Source organism: Oryctolagus cuniculus, chromosome 19 (genome assembly GCF_051225735.1).
Source record: "Oryctolagus cuniculus isolate XC-2025 breed Fujian yellow rabbit chromosome 19, ASM5122573v1, whole genome shotgun sequence".
Classification (NCBI taxonomy): Eukaryota; Metazoa; Chordata; class Mammalia; order Lagomorpha; family Leporidae; genus Oryctolagus; species Oryctolagus cuniculus.
The window spans coordinates 43,985,560-44,002,139 of NC_142885.1; the positions used below are offsets into that span (position 1 = coordinate 43,985,560).

At 60.8% G+C, this 16,580-nt stretch overlaps 1 protein-coding gene across 3 annotated transcripts in view; it reads right to left on the reverse strand.

Moving 5' to 3' along the window:
- Positions 1–3,388: 3,388 nt before the first annotated feature.
- Positions 3,389–16,580, reverse strand: part of SBK1 (SH3 domain binding kinase 1) — a 43,721-nt gene continuing 30,529 nt past the window's right edge. For 2 of the 3 annotated variants that reach the window (XM_051847647.3, XM_070064907.2), the window contains exons 2-4: positions 9,013–9,245; positions 7,272–7,474; positions 3,389–6,740 (exon numbers count right to left, since the gene is read on the reverse strand). In XM_051847647.3, the coding sequence (XP_051703607.1) occupies positions 5,907–6,740; positions 7,272–7,474; positions 9,013–9,238 (1,263 nt within the window). In that variant the 5' untranslated portion in view covers positions 9,239–9,245 and the 3' untranslated portion in view covers positions 3,389–5,906. Of the gene's footprint in view, positions 6,741–7,271; positions 7,475–9,012; positions 9,246–9,990; positions 10,115–16,580 lie in introns of all 3 variants that reach the window. The other variant, XM_070064908.2, reaches the window with a different exon arrangement.

Genomic DNA, 16,580 nt, shown 5'->3' on the forward strand with positions numbered 1-16,580 from the left:
AAGCCGCTTAGCTTTGATTTCATGCATGCATCCTTGTGCTCCGCGGACATCATCCCACTCCAGTGACGTCATCAGATGTCATCTCGCCTCCTCACTTGCTCCTGCTTCATCCGCTTTGTAGGTTTCGTGCTTGGCCAGAATCGCGCCACATTGCCCCAGGCTTATATCCCGCAATGCTTAGCAACTCTAGTAAAAAGAAAAGCAAAAAAGGAGCCCTTTCTCCCACGGCAGTGGGGTCAGGGGATGGGACGTGCTTTTTGGCCACACCACGTCACGAGGTCACCCCATGGTCACGTGGTGCAGTAAGCGTCGCTTCAACCACACAGGTCCACAGCACCCCAAAGGAAACTTGGGCGCTGTCCCCCTGCCGAGGGGGGTGGGTGCTAACCAGGCGCAGAACGGCAGCCGTCTGCTACCCCCTGTGTCACAGCACCTGCGGTCCTCCCCTCCACCCTCCGCGGCCACTCCTCGCCGGCCTTTAGCATTGAAATCTAGTGACTGGAGCCCCCTCACCACCACCACCCCAGAGGGAACGTCCAGCCCCCTCCGGGATCTCTCCGAGGTCTGCCTCCTGGCTGAAGCTGTGTGCTCCCCACCTGAGGAGCCACTGTCCTCTCTCTCCACTTGGCTCGCTCAGGACAGAAGCTCCCGAGTTCCTCCCCTGGCCCAAAGTTCCACCTGCCAAAGCTGACCGTATCTACCTCCAAGGCACTTGTCCTACACCCACATTTCCATCCCAGACCAGGCACTGGGTGGCTGCAGAGGGCTTGACGTTGTTGAGAGAGAGAGAGAGAGAGAGAGAGAGAGAGAGAGAGAATGTTTGAGAGCTCTCCCTCTGAGAAGTAATGCAAGCTGAGTAGGCAGAGACTGCGCTGGGTGAGGATATAATGGGACCTTGGCGGTAGCTCCTGGCCTTGGGACACCATGCCTGTCATTGGTGAGGAGTTGGGAAAATTTGCTTATGGAGGCAATCCAGACCACAGCCAGCTCCTTCTGAAGTTCAGTGTTCCTGGAACCTTTGTGATGGGTGATTCAGTCCAGCCTGAAGACTCTGGGCAGGAAATTAAGTGCCATCAAGGAGTTTGCCATGAACAAAAAGAGGCGACACAGGCTAAAGGACCCTAGGGGTTACAAAGGGTGGGTAGGTAGGTTCCAGGGCAGTGTGTGGTGAGGCTGGAGTCCTTTCTGGTTAGGAGACTGGGGTGGCTAGGGCAAGGGCTGTGTGGCCAGAGGACAAACGACAAACGGGGCTGCCCCTGTGGTCACACAGAGCTGTGGCAGACAGAAGCCACGGTGGTGGAAGGCTGAGGCCCCCTGGTGGTGAGTCCTGGCATTCAGACATGGAGAATTCACCAACTGGGGATCCTGCCCCACTGTCCACGTATGTGTTTGCTAACAGTCTGCTGTTTTTACAAAGATCTATTTATTTGAAAGGCAGAGAGAGGGGGATGTGGGGGGAGAAGGAGAAGAGAGGGGTTGGGGGGAGAGGAGGGTGGGGGAGAATGAGGAGTGGGGAGGGGAGAGGAAGAGGGAGAGGGAGAGGAAGAGGGAGAGGGAGAGACAGTCTTCCATCTGCTGATTCCTTTCCCAAAGGGCTGCAACAGCCAGGGCTGGGCCAACTAAAGCCAGGGGCCAGGAACTGCACCCAGGTAGCAGAGGCCCAGGTACTTGGTCTGTTATCTGCAGCTTTGCCAGGTGCATCGGCAGGCAGCTGGATTGGAAGCAGAGCACTGGGTACTCAAACCCATGCTCCAGTATGGGAAGCGGGTGTTGCAGGTGCCTGCTTAGCTCAGTGCACCACCAGGCCAGCCCCCCACCCCAAACAGTCAGAGCAGGGGGCCTGCTGTCCTTGGGTAGCCCCTGTTGGCACTAGCAGAGAGTGGCAGGTGTCTTGAAATGACAGATTTTCTTGAACGTATGCTCCATCAAATTCTTGGGCATTCTTCTTCTGATCTGCTTAGGGTGGGTTTTTTTTTCCTCTTCCTTTTCACCCCCCCCCCAAATATTCATAAGCAATTATGGAACCTATCTAAGGTTTGTGTTGCCTCTTTAAGTGTCAGGAGACTGAGTGCAGATTGTCTTGTTGATTTTTTTTTTTTTTTTTTTTTTTTTTTTTTTTTTTTTTTTACAGGCAGAGTGGACAGTGAGAGAGAGAGAGAGAGAAAGGTCTTCCTTTGCCTTTGGTTCACCCTCCAATGGCCGCCACGGCCGGCGCGCTGCAGCCGGCGCACCACACTGATGCGAAGGCAGGAGCCAGGTGCTTCTCCTGGTCTCCCATGGGGTGCAGGGCCCAAGCACTTGGGCCATCCTCCACTGCCTTCCCAGGCCACAGCAGAGAGCTGGCCTGGAAGAGGGGCAACCGGGACTAGAACCCAGTGTGCCGGCGCCACAAGGCAGAGGATTAGCCTAGTGAGCCGCGGCGCCGGCCTGTCTTGTTGATTGCTGTGTCCTTGTCCCCAGTATAGTCCCCAGCACTCATCTGTTCATTGACAAATTGTCAGGGCGCGTCCACCACTTGTTAGACCTTGAACTTGGCCTTAGGGGCTGGGGAGGGCGGGCACCTTTGCCAGACGTGGTCACTGACAGGAACTGTGTTCCAGTGGGGAAGAGGGCGCATGTGCACACACACACACACACATTGCAGGTGATGACGGCTACTCACGTGTGTAATGAGGCATGGCGAGGGGCTTCTGCTCCACATAGCTGTCACTCGGGAAATCTCCTGGGAACCTCTGAAGTCAGAGCAGGGGCCTGAGGGACAGCAGGGAGATCTCTCCCTGGGGCAGATCTGGGACAGTCCAAGGGTCCTGAGGTGAGCACGTGCTTGGTGACCTTGGACAAGCAGGGGCTGTGGTGTTGGCTGGTGGCCTGGAGGGGGGAGAGCTCTCCATGGTGCTGGAGGGACATAGAGTCAAGCCATGTGCGACCTTGGAGGCCACCTCTGGAATTCAGCTTTGATTCTGGGTGCAATTGGGATCTATTGGAGGATCTTTCTTTTTAAAGATTTATTTATTTGAAAGGGAGGGAGAGAGAGAGAGAGAGAGAGAGAGGGAGGGAGAGAGAGGTCTTCCATCCACTGGTTCACTCCCCCAATTAGCCGCAATGGCTGGAGCTGTGCCGATATGAAGCCAGGAGCCAGGAGCTTCTTCCAGGTCTCCCACGTGGGTGCAGGGACCCAAGGACTTGGGCCATCTTCTACTGCTTTCCCAGGCCACAGCAGAGAGCTGGATCAGAAGAGGAGCAGCCAGGACATGAACCCACACTCACGTGGGATGCTGGTGCCATAGGCAGAGGGCTAACCCACTATGCCACAGCACTGGCCCCCAAGGTCAAGTTTGAGTGGCCCCGTGTACCCCTTCCCATCTTTAACAGCACAGCCACCCCGTGGTCGTTTTTCTAAACTTTTGTTTATTTTATAGCAAGTGTCATGATTAGAGAAGTAAATAACACATTTAAAAAGCTTTTTGGGGCCAAAGAATATTTACAAATACGTGGGGCAGGGGCAGGGTACGAGACATGAGTCTGGGGCTCCAGGCCTGGAATTCCACCCAGGCCCCCCGCCCCAGGCCCTGAGCCAGGCTCGGACGCTGCTGCCAGCCAATGGGACTGTCCCACCGGCCACAGCATGGGCTCAGGGTGCCTCAGGCAGCCCTGGGGGCTCTGCTCTGTGGGCCCGATGGGAGACCCTCCAGCTGACCTGCGGCCCTGCCCCCCGCCCTGGGGGCTCCCCACGCCCCACAGGCCAGCTCAGAGGGGTCTCTGGAAGCACCAAGGGGGGGGGCAGTATGGCGACACAGGGGCTGGGACAGAGGCCCCAGCCTGCCTGGGGTGGGACAGAGACACACACACACGTGTACACACACACACACGCACGCACACAGTACCTTCACAGAATTGCAAGGGGGAAATTTTTTTTGTCTTTTTTTTTTTTGTCTTGTAAGTCTTCATGTCTACGGTGGCATTAATTTTTTGCTATTATTTTGTGTTTCTTCGACAGTGACATAAACTGAGGTAAACATCTGTGACCAACAGGTCTGCTAAAGGGGCAGAGGGTCCTGATCTGACCAAGAGACAGCGGCGGCGGCGGCAGTGGCCAGGGTGCCCTGACCTGGGGCCGGTCCCGCCTTGGGGCCAGACTGGTGGCACCCAAACCGAGGGGGACGGGGCTCCGTCACTACAGTCGCTTCCCCACGCTAACACCCTAGATACTACGACACGGGAGAGGACTCCCTCACAGGATCTTAACAGAGAGAGAGAGAGAGGAGAGAGAGAGAGAGACGAGGACTGCGGAATCTCGCTTCCTTGTTATTGCAGGAGACACCAGACGTGGAGAGAGGCCTAAGGCAGAAGAAGTCGCGGCTGGGAGAAGTGGACCCCATGGGCTCCAGCTGGGGAGGGGGCAGTGATGGGGGAGGGGCCTTCTCTGAGACCTGGCTCTTGGCAGGAAAAGGGGTTTGCTACTTACCTGGCATGTGGAGGGCCCCATGCCCATGGGGAGGAGCGGGCACACGGTGGGGGGCAGGGCCAGTCCTGGGGCAGCCGCGCAGTTTGTAAACGGGACCCAGGCAGGGCGGGGGGACCCATAGCCCTTTGCACGGTGGAGATGAGGAGTGAGCGGAGAGGTGGGGGCTCCAGGCCAGGGGGGTGCCTGGGAGCTCCTCACAGCCAGCCTGGCCCATCAATGCCCCGGAACCCAGAAGAGACCCCGGTAGGGGCGGCCCGGTATGGTGGACAGGGCACTGCCGGGCTGAGGGGCAGCCGGGTCCCTGTTGAGGTTATTGCGGGGGTCCCAGGCCTCCATAGAGGGCCGGGGGTGACCACCAGGGGGCGCTGGGCAAAGCTGGGTTCCTCTAGTCTGTTTTGCTGCCCAGGGGCCTGAACCAACCAGCAGGTGCCTCCCTGAGGGGTGTGGTGAAACCAGGCCTGGGCACCCTCTGATGGGGGTGGGCGGGGCCTTCTGAGGCGTCAGGATGTGTGGTCGTTGGAACGTTGAGGCTACACACACACCTGTGTGCACACACACCCCTCGTGCTTCCACGACCCGTTCTCCCACACAGCCGCAGCTCCTGGCCCCCTCCAGCAACCTGCAGGCACACGGCAAGGGCGACTCAATAAAAACCCAGCAGAAAATCCTGGTGCAGGTTACCTTGCAGCCGGCGGAGGCAGGAGGGCTGGGTCCCGCCCTGGAGTTGTCAGGACTGCGGGGCCGGCCATGGCCTGCGGCAGGGGTGGAAGGGGGAGGGCTTAAGGGGCTTTGCCAGTCAGTGGCCCAGGGCAGGGCCCCTCTCTGCGGGGCTAGGGTCCTCATCCGAGGAAGAGGGGCGCCGAGGTGTCCTAGGGCCTGTGCCCAACACACACAGACACAAACGCACACGCACACGCACGCAGACATCTGCTACATTTTCCAGGGCTGGGCCTCTACCTGCAGCCTCCCAAGAAAGGGACAGGTCCCAGCAGCCCTCAGCTCCATGTCCTCGTTCCAGCCAGTGTCCAAGGCCCGGAAGCTCCTTCTCCGCCCACGTTCAGTCCCTCTCTTTGTCCAGGGCCCGGGTCGGGGTTCGTTGGGAAGCGGGGGGTTGGGTGAGGGTGGGATTGCGGGACGATCCGCCAGGGGGCACCAAGGGGCAGGGGCAGCTCCGGGGCTGGGGGTGTCCGGCCCGCAAGCTCCGTCGTTCCCCGGTGTGCATGTGTTGTGCGTGTGTGTGTGAGTGCGTGTGTGAGGGGGCTCGGCTCCCCGGGCCCAGCCCCCACCCCACGAGGCGCGGGAGGTCTGTCGGCGGCCATCCCGCCCTTGCTACCGCTACTCCCGCCGGCTACTCCGTCTCCCGCCGCTGCCCGCACCGGCTCGGGGCGCGCCTGGGGCGGCTCCCGAAACCCCCGCCTGGCCCGCGGGCGGCGGGGGCGGCTCAGACGCAGATCTCGATGGCCGTGGCCAGCACCACCTGCCCTCTGCTCTTGTCCGGGCGGCCGTCGGTCCTGCCGGGGGGCCCGGGGGGCGCCAGGCCGGCCTCAGGCACGGGCACGGGCGCCGGCCCGGCGGCGGCGGCGGCAGCGGCAGGGGCAGCGGCGGGGGGTGCGGACCGCGAGCCGCTGCCGCTCTCGGTCAGCACCGTCCGCTTGAGCGGCCCGGGCGCTTCGAGGCGCAGCGGCCCGGCCGGCAGGCGGTCCCCGGGCGGCTTGCGCGCGCGGTGCGAGGGCCGGCGCCGCAGCTCCGACGTGAGCTCGTGCTTGAGGAAGCGGAAGACCTCCTTGGCCGGGCCGCGGCGCTCCGGCTCCAGGGCCAGCAGGCGCTGGAACATGCGCAGCGCGGGCTCGGTGAACCGGCGCCACTGCGACGGGAGCCCGGGCAGGCGGCCGCGCTGCCAGCGCACGAACTCCTCGAAGAAGGCATCGGCGCCCGACGCCGCCTCCCACGGGAAGTTGCCTGTGAGCACACAGAAGATGAGCACGCCGAAGGCCCACACGTCCACACCCGTGTCCACGGCGAAGCCGTCGGCGCGGCCGGCCTGGCACACCTCGGGCGCCGTGTAGGGGATGGTGCCGCTCACGCGTTTCACGCGGCAGCCCACGCGGCGCGTCATGCCAAAGTCGGCCAGCTTCACGCGGCGACACTCGCGGTCGAACAGCAGCACGTTCTCGGGCTTGATGTCGCGGTGCACCAGCTGCCGCCCGTGCATGAAGTCCAGCGCCAGACCGAGCTGCTGCACGCAGCGTTTCACTGTGTCCTCGGGCAGCCCCACCTGGCGGCGGGGAGAGGCGCGCTCAGAGGCCGCCGCGCACTACCCGTCCGCCCACCCAACCCAGCGCCCGCCCAGCTCCCTCTCGGAGCTGGGGGGAAGAGGCCAGGGGAGGGGAGGAGGTAGGGGTTCCGCGCCGCACCCATTGCCCAGGAACCGCGGCCACAGCACGGCGACAGCCAGGTCTCATCACTCCCCTAATAGGTGGCAGCCGCCGTGCGCCCCTTCCCGAACAGGGGCGTGGAAGCTGCGGGAGACCCACGGGGTAGGGCACTTGCCTGTGACCCTTCCCCACTCTCCGGGCTCCAGGGCCATGTCCGACCCGACAGGGCCCTGTGCCAAGGGGACCTGGAACCTCCATCTCGGGCAAAACCCAGGACACAGAGAGACTGTGTAGTCCCTTCACCGCATCCCCGCCCCCTGGACACTGACCTAAGGTACACCAGCAGGTGCACCCGGAAGTGATCCGTCCCTCCCTCCCCTTTCTGGGGGCTTGAGGGCCATCTCCCCTCCCCGAGCCACCAACCCAGGTACCTGGGGAGGGATGATGTCAAACAGGTCCCCAGCGGGCGCGTACTCCTGAGCGAACACGTAGCAGTCCTCCGTCTCAAAAACCACGTCGAAGACCTTGATGATAAAAGGGCTGGCCGACAGGCTGTTGGTGACGCTCACCTCCCGCAGGAAGTTCTTCAGCTTCGTCTTGCTCTTGTTCACAAACTTCAGGGCCATTTTCGTGCCTGGGGGTGGGGGTGGGAGTGGATGGGGAAGGGGAAGACAGCCAGTGGGGAAGCCCGCCCCTCTCCCTCCTGCACCTGACCCCCCCCCCCCCCAGCAAGGAGGCGCGGGGCGGGGCCTGAGGCCACAGGACCACCATGGGTCTTCCCTGCCACCTGCAGCTCCCCCACCCCACCCTGAGGGCCTGTGGCTTCCACGACTCCCAGGCTTTCTGCCAACCAGACCCTCGGTCTCAAGAAACTCCTGGAGAATGCGCATTTTGAAAACAGGATGCATGGACTGCAAACATTTTTTTTGCACCAATGTCAATTTTTTTGTTGCATTTTCGTGAACTTTTTGAAGTCTCCTCGAGCAGCCGGCCCTCTGTGTGCTCTGGCTCCAGGCTCAGGGATTCAACCAACCGCGGGTAGGAAATGTTTGGGGGGGGGGGGTCTATACTGAGCATGCGCAGACTTGTTTTTCATCATTATTCCCTAAACAATGCAGAATAGCAACAACCTGCATAGCATTGTGATTGTATCAGGCAGTACAAATAACCTAGAGATGATGGGAAGTATACAGCAGGATCCATATAGGTTGTGTGCAAATGCTATGCTATCTGCAGGTCTTGGTAACTGCTGGGGGTCCTGAACCCAGTCCCCTGTGGCTGACAAGGGAGCTTGAACCTCTGTGTCTCCTGGTCTCCTGAAGCTGGAGTGCATCTCCCAAGTCCTCAGCAAGGGGCGCATGAGAAAGACTGCGACAGTGCAAGGCACAGGTCCCCAGCTGAGCCTGGACACCCCCCTGGGTGCGTCCATATAGCCCCTACGCAGACCCCAGGCACTGCCTTGGGCACCTCACACACGCACAACTCACACTTCAGGACCCCGTGAAGTGGGCACTCATGTAGAGGAAACTGAGGCACACACAGAGGGGGTTTAGTCACTGGCCCCAGGTCACACAGCAAGCAGGTGGCGAAGCTCAGGTGACCAGATGTCGGGCTCGCCCTGCTGCCCTCGGCTGGCACAGAACTCCAGCCCCAGATGTGTGCAGCTCACATGGCCCCTGGCCCTGCTTGGCTGAGTGGGCACTGCTGTGAGTCCACAGTTTTGGCGGGTGGGTCGGGGGAGGAGAGGGACCAGCTCAGAGGTAAGGGTAAGGCTCTGGGGCTGGCTGGGGTCATCTGAGTTCACAGCCTCAGTGGCTGCAGGATCTTGGCCAAGTGACTCAAGCTTCTGGGTCTGTGTCCCCATCTGAGCCCTGGAGATGCTGAATTCCCAGGGTCAGCTCCTGCACCCCCTACTTTGCAGCATGGTGCCTGGTGCCTGAGGACCCGCCCTCAGCCCCTTGTCCCTCTCCCCAGGGTCAGCCATCACGGAGACAATGGCCATTCTGCTTCCCCAAACCCAACTGCCAGCCCCTCGCTCCAGGTTCAAAGTCACCCCAGATGGCCCCAGAGCAGCCAGCCCCAGTCTGGCACCCTCCCCCTAGACTCCTCCCTCACCTCCTGTCCCACACAGAGCACCAGACTGCCCCAGACAAGGGGTCCCCAGACACTCACCTGTGCCCTTGTAGGCCACCAGGTCAACCTTGCCGTAGGTGCCTTTGCCCAGCTCCCGCACGAGTTCGTAGTGCTTGGTGACGTCGCTGGCGGCCAGCGTGCGGAGCGTCAGCGCCTGCATGTCTTCCGTGAGGAGGGGCACCCCGGCCCCTGGCCCCGGGGCGGCCCCCGGCCCACAGCAGGGCATGGAGCGGGGTGGCTCGGGCTCTGGGCAGCCCACGCTCATCTTCTCCCTGTTGTGGAAGACACGGCGTGACCAGGACATCAGGCCAGGGGCTCCCTCCTGCCTTCCCAGCACTCAGGAACTCTGAGGCTGGGCCCAGATGCTAGACCCAGGATGGCCAGCAGGGGGCGACAAGCATCTTTGTCACATCGGCCTCTAGGAAGCAATGGGGGCCAGTCCCAGACCCACCCCTCGCGCTGTCCACAGTGTCAGAAGAGGCACGCGTGTTTGTGTCACACACAGATGGGGGCACACACACTGAGTGCTTCCATACACAGGTTCTAAGGAAGTCCCTGCTGTTGCCAAGCGCTCTACAAAACCCTAGGGAGATGGGGACAAAGGAGCCTGCTCTCAGGGGGCTCACATCCCCCCAACCCGCTGGGGAGATGGGCCAACCCTGTGATCCCACACGTGTGTTACTGTCGAAGGGCAGGTCTGAGACAGACGTGGTCACCGCTAACACTGCCACATACGGCCAAGGGGACAACACAACCCCACTTTCGCACACACAACACAGCTGTGAGCCCAGGGCCCCACCCAGCCCCTGGTGCACCTGTCCCATAACAGCCCAGCTGGGGTGCAGTGGGTTAGGCTGTGTCCTGTGGTGCCGGCATCCCATATGGGTGCTAGTTTCCAGTTCCAGTCCAAGCTGTTCTGCCTCCAATCCAGCTCCCTGGTAAAGGCCTGGGAAAAGCCCAACTGCTTGGGCCCCTGCACCCACGTGGGAGGCCTGGATGGAGTCCCACAAGCCTCACCTCGTCCTGGCAGTTCAGTCATTTGGAGAGTATCCCACTGCCTGTTAAATAAAATCAGTGTGCACACAGCTGGATGGTGTTCCTGGACAGGGCCCTCATAGCTGCTGATGGTCTCCAACTGCACCTGTGAGGTGGGAAGAACAAAGCACCCCAGAGGGCGGAGTCCAGGGCTGGGGGTCAAGACGCACCTCTCGAAGGCTCCAAGTGGAGGCAAGGGACTACTGTCCCACCCAAGGCCTTCCCTTCTCTCTTTTATTAAAGATTTATTGTATTTATTTGAAAGACAGAGTTAACAGAGAGAGCTAGAGCCTGAGAGGTCTTCCATCGGCTGGTTCACTCCCCAGATGACCACAACAGCCAGAGCTGAGCTGATCTGAAGCCAGGAGCCAGGAGCTTGTTCTGGGTCTCCCAATGGGTGGCAGGAGCCCAAGGACTTGGGCCATCTTCTAGTACTTTCCCAGGCCATAGCAGAGAGCTGGATCGGAAGTGGAACAAACCGGCGCCCACATAGGACCAGCGCTGCAGGCTGGGGCTTGCATCACAGCACCAGCCCCCTCCCCTTCTCTCATCTCCCCCGTGTTTTACTTGGGTTCCACTTCATTTCCCGTCGTGTGGAGGTGTACTTGCGCTGATGGGGAACAGCACCCATGCCCGGCCGCTGGGATGAGCTGCCCTGTGCCTGCATTCAGGGAGCTGTCACTGTGGAGACCACCCAGGCACCATCACTCCCCCGTTCCTTTGGCCCTTGTGGAAGGCCCGTCCCTCATCACCCCTGTTTCTAGGCAACCACTCCCAGGCCTTCCTTTCTCCACCGTACAGCGGGGGGAGGGGTGGCCCTGGGGAGCCAAGCCTTTCCCAGGAGCAGCGGTGCAGGTGCCTTGTGCCCTGGGAGCTGCCTCCTGGTGTGCCCCGCCCCCTGCCCTCCTCTTACTCCCTACTTCCGCTGGTCCCAGGTGTGTCACCCTGGCACCCCCACCCCTCACATCTGAGAGAAGGCCTGACAGCCTGGCCTCGAACCCCGACCCTCGCTTGGGCAATGCCTGTGTGCAAAGGGTGGGGAAACAGTGCCTTCATCCCACGAGTTCTACAGGAGTGGCTGTTTGGCCCAGCAAAGACGCCGTGTCCCACATCACACTGCACCGGGGCGAGTCCCGGATCTGGCTCCTGACTGCAGCTTCCGGCTCATGTGCACCCTGGGGGACAGCGGCGACAGCTCCCTTGACTGGGTCCCTGGCTCCTGCTCTCAGCAGGGGTCCGGGCCTAGCCCTAGCTCTCTGTGGGCATTTGAGGAGTGAACCCACGGACGGCAGGTCTCTCTGCCTGGTGCACAGCCAGTGCTCTGTGAGCCGCAACCACCAGCTGCCTTCTCTCTTGCTGAGCAGGGGCTGTTGCATAGTGCTGGGGGTGGGGAGAGGGTGAGCTGCTCAGGGGCCTGGCTCCTCCCACTGGCCAGGCGGCTCCTCCCAGGCCCCCAAGCGTCTTCTGCTCTGCCCTCCCCTTCGCTCCCAGCACGACCCAGCCTCCCACTTCCCACCAAGGGAACTTCCTGGCCTCCCACCCAGCCCTGCACAGAGCAGAGCTCCATCTGCACCTTGTCTCAGCTGCCTGGGGCGCGGGGAGCCCTCCTCCCTCCCTCCCTCGCCTGCCCCCCACCGTCTGCTTCCTCATTCACTGCCTGCTCGGCCCCTCTCCCCTCCATTCATGAGCCAGCTCTGGTCACGAGCCTGGGCCCAGCAGAACCTTCCACTTGGAGCTATCGCCGTTTCTTTTCTGGTCGGCTCTCATCAGAAGGCGTGCCAGGGACTGTGTGAAACGCCACGTGGTTGTCCTCAGAGGGCCCTGAGCGGGAGGGATGGTGCCAGGCCTCCGGGAGCCCGGCCCTGCTTCCTCCCCTTTCTACCCCCAAACCCTGACATGGGGCAAGGGCAGGTGCTTGGCCTAGCGGTCAAGGTACCTGCATCTCATATCCTGGCTCTGGATCCCGACTCCGGCTTCCTGCCAATGCACATATTGGGAGGCAGTGGCAATGGCACTTGGGTCCCTGTCACCCATGTGTGAGACCTGGATGGAGTTCCAGCTGTGGCTACTTGGGGAGTGAACCAGCAGCTGGGAGCTCTCTGCCTCTCAAATAAGATAAAGACAACCCTGACACAGCACCTGCCACCAGGTCTCTACGCAGTCCCAGCATTGGGCTGGGCACCACTGGGGTCCCTCTTGGCCGTAGCCACCTGCTGGGCTGAACCAGGGTGACAGCTTCTTCCTGGCCTCAGGGCTTTTAGGGGTCATCTCTTCTAACCCTCAGCAAATGCCCACGCATTTTCTAAGTGACAGGGATCCTGACTTGGAAAACAGTTTGCTTCGGTGCCGGCAGGAAGGCGCGGGAAAGCTGGCTCTGGACTGGCATGCTCAGGCCAGTGTGTCCTTGGTCCTTCGGTCTTTCCTGGGGGGCATGCGGGTGTCTGCGGGTTCTGACCAGTCCATAGCCCTCTTGGCCTTGAACTCTTTCCCCACTTGCCGGCCAGGGAGAGGCTGGGCTGCTGAGCCAGGCAGGCCTGTGTGTGCACACACGCATTCAAGCCTCCTGTTTTGGGGCACTCCCAGCTGCTCCTGCAATCATCTGGGCATGAGCCCCAAGTGCCCCCTCACCTCAGGCCAGCCCATGCATTGACCACTTCGTTGCACTGCCTCCCTGCAGTCCTAGCACCTTCTGTCCAGTCCCCTCTAACCTCTCCCTGCATCTCCAAACCTTCAGGGCCAGATCCTCCAGGAAGCCCTCCGTGATTCCCTGGAGGGTGCTGGTTCCTACCTCTGCTGAGCATCAGAGTTGAGACAGATCTGTCTGTCCCTCAGGGCCCCTGTTCAAGACCAGAGGATGGTCTCAGCTGTGTCTCCCATCCACAGTCCCAGGGATCCCCAGGTGCAGGGGCGGGGTCAGAACCCATCCTTTCCCTGATATGCAGAGTCTGGTTCTGGGGGAGGGAGTTCCTCCTCCCTGTTCCCTCTCCCTTTGGGCCTGTTCACCACGAAGCGACAGCAGCTGATGAGGAACTAATACACACGCCCATCCCCAGGTACACCCTGCCTCTGACCCAATTTCGATGCACGTGACTTAAGCGGCACAGCGGGAGCGACGGAAACAGCACGGGCCTTGAGGCTTAGCCGGGCTGGCCTTGATCCCGGCGTGTGCCACTTTTTGGTGCGGTGACCTTGAGTAAGTTGCACCGTGTCTCTGAGCTCCAGCGCCTTCATCTACACAAGGAAGAATAACCGTAGTAATCACAGCACTGGTCCTTACTGCTTCCTGCATGCCTAGCGGTCAAGGTACCTCCATCTCACATCCTGGGTTCAAGTCCAGGCTCTGGATCCTGACTCTGGTTTCCTGCCAATGCACACCAAGGACAGATGCCTCTGAGTTCCCTGACTCTAAGGGCACGGTCTTAGCATTACCTCTGAGAAAGGGGCTGGGAATAAGGCCCAGAGAGACTAAGACACTTGCCGGAGATCACACAGCTAGTGCTGGGATTGCCTCCAAAGTTACTTCCAACCACTGTGTTTTTGTTTTTCTCACCCCAGAATGATGGAAATCTCTCACCCAGACCTCTCTGTATCCAGATGGGGAAACTGAGGCACAGAAGAGGGCCCAGTCTCAGCCCAGGACACCTACAGCCTCTCCATTCTGCTCCTCTTGCGTGCCCAGCACCCATCAGGCTGGTGTGGGTCTCCCTGATCCCCAGGGCTCGCATTGGTACACACCCACCTGCAGGGGTTACGAGGCAGGTGTCCGGCGCCAGTGCAAACCCCATCCTCCAATATTTCATCATCATCGCCGTCATCGCCGCTGCGCCACTGGAAGGAGCAGATGTCTACCCACATGTGACTGACTGCTCTCCACCCAGGGGAGGGAGGACCCCCTTGCCCTTCAAGGGTGTGTCCTTGCCGGCCCCAAGGGAGGCCCGCCACCTCCCATCTGTGTTGCTGAGTGTGGGTGGGGACCCCCAGGTCTCCATGGCAGCAGTCACAGCTCTGCCACCTGCCAGGAGGGCCAGGGAGGGGTGGGGGAGAGTTTCCTGGGCAAGAAGCAGGACCGGGCCGCCTACTGCTTCCTGTGGGTGGGCGGCTTGAGCTGGGGGCTGCCCCGATGAGACTGCGCCCAACACAAGCCTGCTTACAAACCCACCACACAGGTGCACGCGTGTGCACATACAGACATGTGTGCACACACACACACAGCACTGCTGGCCTGGCAAAATTTCACTCACTGAGACCTCCCGATAATTCTAAGGGGGCTAAGTACTCCCTATTTTTAAGAAACAGCTTCACTGAAATGTGACTTGGGTGCATAGGCACAGCTGTGCAGGCATCCCACCCATGCCCTGGTTCCCCTTCTCCAATGCAGAGTGGTGGCCCGGCAGGAAACGCATCCTCGCCTCCCTTGCAGGAAACGTGGCCACGTGGCTCACCCCCCCCCCCCCACTGGAACATGAACAGATGTGCAATGCGTCACAGCCAGGCTGTAGCTGTGAAGATTTGGGACAGGCTCCTCTGTTCTCTTAACCCTGTGTGCACGGCCTGACACTGAGGGCCCCCAAACCTTAAAACACGGGGATGAGCTCCTCCGTGCTGTTCTGTGAGCTGGCAGGTGTCACGCTGCTGGGATACGGAGCCCCAGCAGCTCGCACTGCCCCTGGTGGGTGGGTTATGTTGCAAGGAAGCCAAAGAGCAAGGACTTGAACCTCGGGGTGTCGACTGCCTGGCACACGGCCAGAGGAAGTTCACCAGGGCAGCGCGAACCCTGGAGAGCCAGTGGCCAGAATCCAGCGACAGCAGGGGAGGGACCAGCTTGTCTGGTGGGAGGAGAGTGATGGTGGAAGCACTTGAGCGCTTCTCACGGGCCAGGTGCCGCGTTGACCACCCTGAGCTGCATCCTGTAATCTTCATGACTTCCCTGTGCTGTCACCCGGCTGCCTCTTACAGCGAGACTGCTGTGCGGCAGTGTCGCCTCCAGATGCCACGCTGAGACTCAGTGGCCTTCGTAACCCTGTTAAGAGCTGCGACCTTTAAGAGTTGATTAGGCTGCCTGATGAGGAATGGATGAATAGTAAGCAGGCCCCAGAATGAATGGACAAATACTAATAGACGGATGCCTATAGCCGAGTGGGCTCCTTGGCAAAGGACCTGACACAGCTGGGCTGTCACTTGCCCGAGGACTAACAATCAGCAGAGCTGGGATTTGAACCCAAGCTCTCGGGCTGAAGCTTCTGTGTCCTGTGAAACTCCTGGAAGCAGACCCAACTCACAATAAGATGCGGCAGGAAGGAAGCGCGTTCCCTGTCGCTGGAGGCGGAAAGGCAGAGGCTGGGTACCCATCTGTTGGGGATTCAGGAGGGTGGGGGGGTGAGGTTGGACCAAGTGATGCCAGCTCCTCACTCTGGGATTCTAAAGTTCTCTGTCCCGGTGCCCAGGTCCCCCACCTCTGGCCATTGTACCTCGGGCAGGCATTTAGCCTACTGCGTCCCATCACCAGAGAACCTGGTTCGCACCTGGCTCTGGCTCCTGACCCCAGCCCCCTGGGAGGCAGCGGTGTGGGTCCCACCACTCACATGGGAGACTGGGATTGAGTCCGCAGCGTCTGGCTTTGACCTCCACCCTGACCGCTGCAGGCACACGGGGCATGAACCAGTGGATGGGAGATCGGTCTCTCAAACGCATTTTTAAAAGTCCTTGTGGGATGCGACAGGACTTCAGACACAGAGGAAACAGCTGGCTACTCTCACCTCTCCCTGGCTTTGCGCTGCTTCTCTGGAGGGTGAGGGGGCTGGGGCTGCCTTCCCCTGGCCTGTGTCACAGGCCCGCTCTCCGCACCTGCATAGCGCCCCTCCCCCACATCCAGGTCCCTCCCTCAGATCCTCCTTATAGATGCAGTCAGATAAGTGGTCTTAGCCCAGACTTGACACAATCCTTGCCTGGCTCATTTTCAGTGGTTTCTGGGAAGAGCATGCGTTATTTTTTCCTGCTCAGCCTCTATGTCCCTTCCTGGGCGGGGGATAACGGCATCCCAGCTCTGCCCTTGTCACTTGGTGGGGTCGTCTCTATCTGGATCCACGCCATCAGCCAGGCCACCGTGACCAAGGGCGACTGCCGAGGCTGTGCCCGTGGACGTTTGCCGCAGCTTTCGGCCAAGCGGGAGGCCGGAGGACGCAGCGTGCAGCCGCTGGGGGCGGGCCCTCCCCCTCCCACCGTCGGGGGGACAACTTCCCAAGGACCAAGCACCCAGGAGGTGAGTGGAAAGGGGGCGACATCTGATGACGTCTGAGCCCCAGGCCCAGGCCTGCCTGGAAGGCCGAGAGCCTCGGGAACACGTGTGTCACGAATCAATACCTCTCCTTTTCGGCTTGGTTAAGCCGGTGTGAGCTCGGTTTATGTAACTTGCACAGCTTCACAATTCCAGGCAGGCGTACCTAGCGGGGCGCAGGCGCTGGGGTGGGCAGGTTAGAGCGGTGCGTTAGACAGAGGCAGAGCAAACACAGACCCTCCACGCCAGGAGGCCAGGAAGGCAACAGCCAGTGCCCCGGCATTTCCAAGGAGGGCCC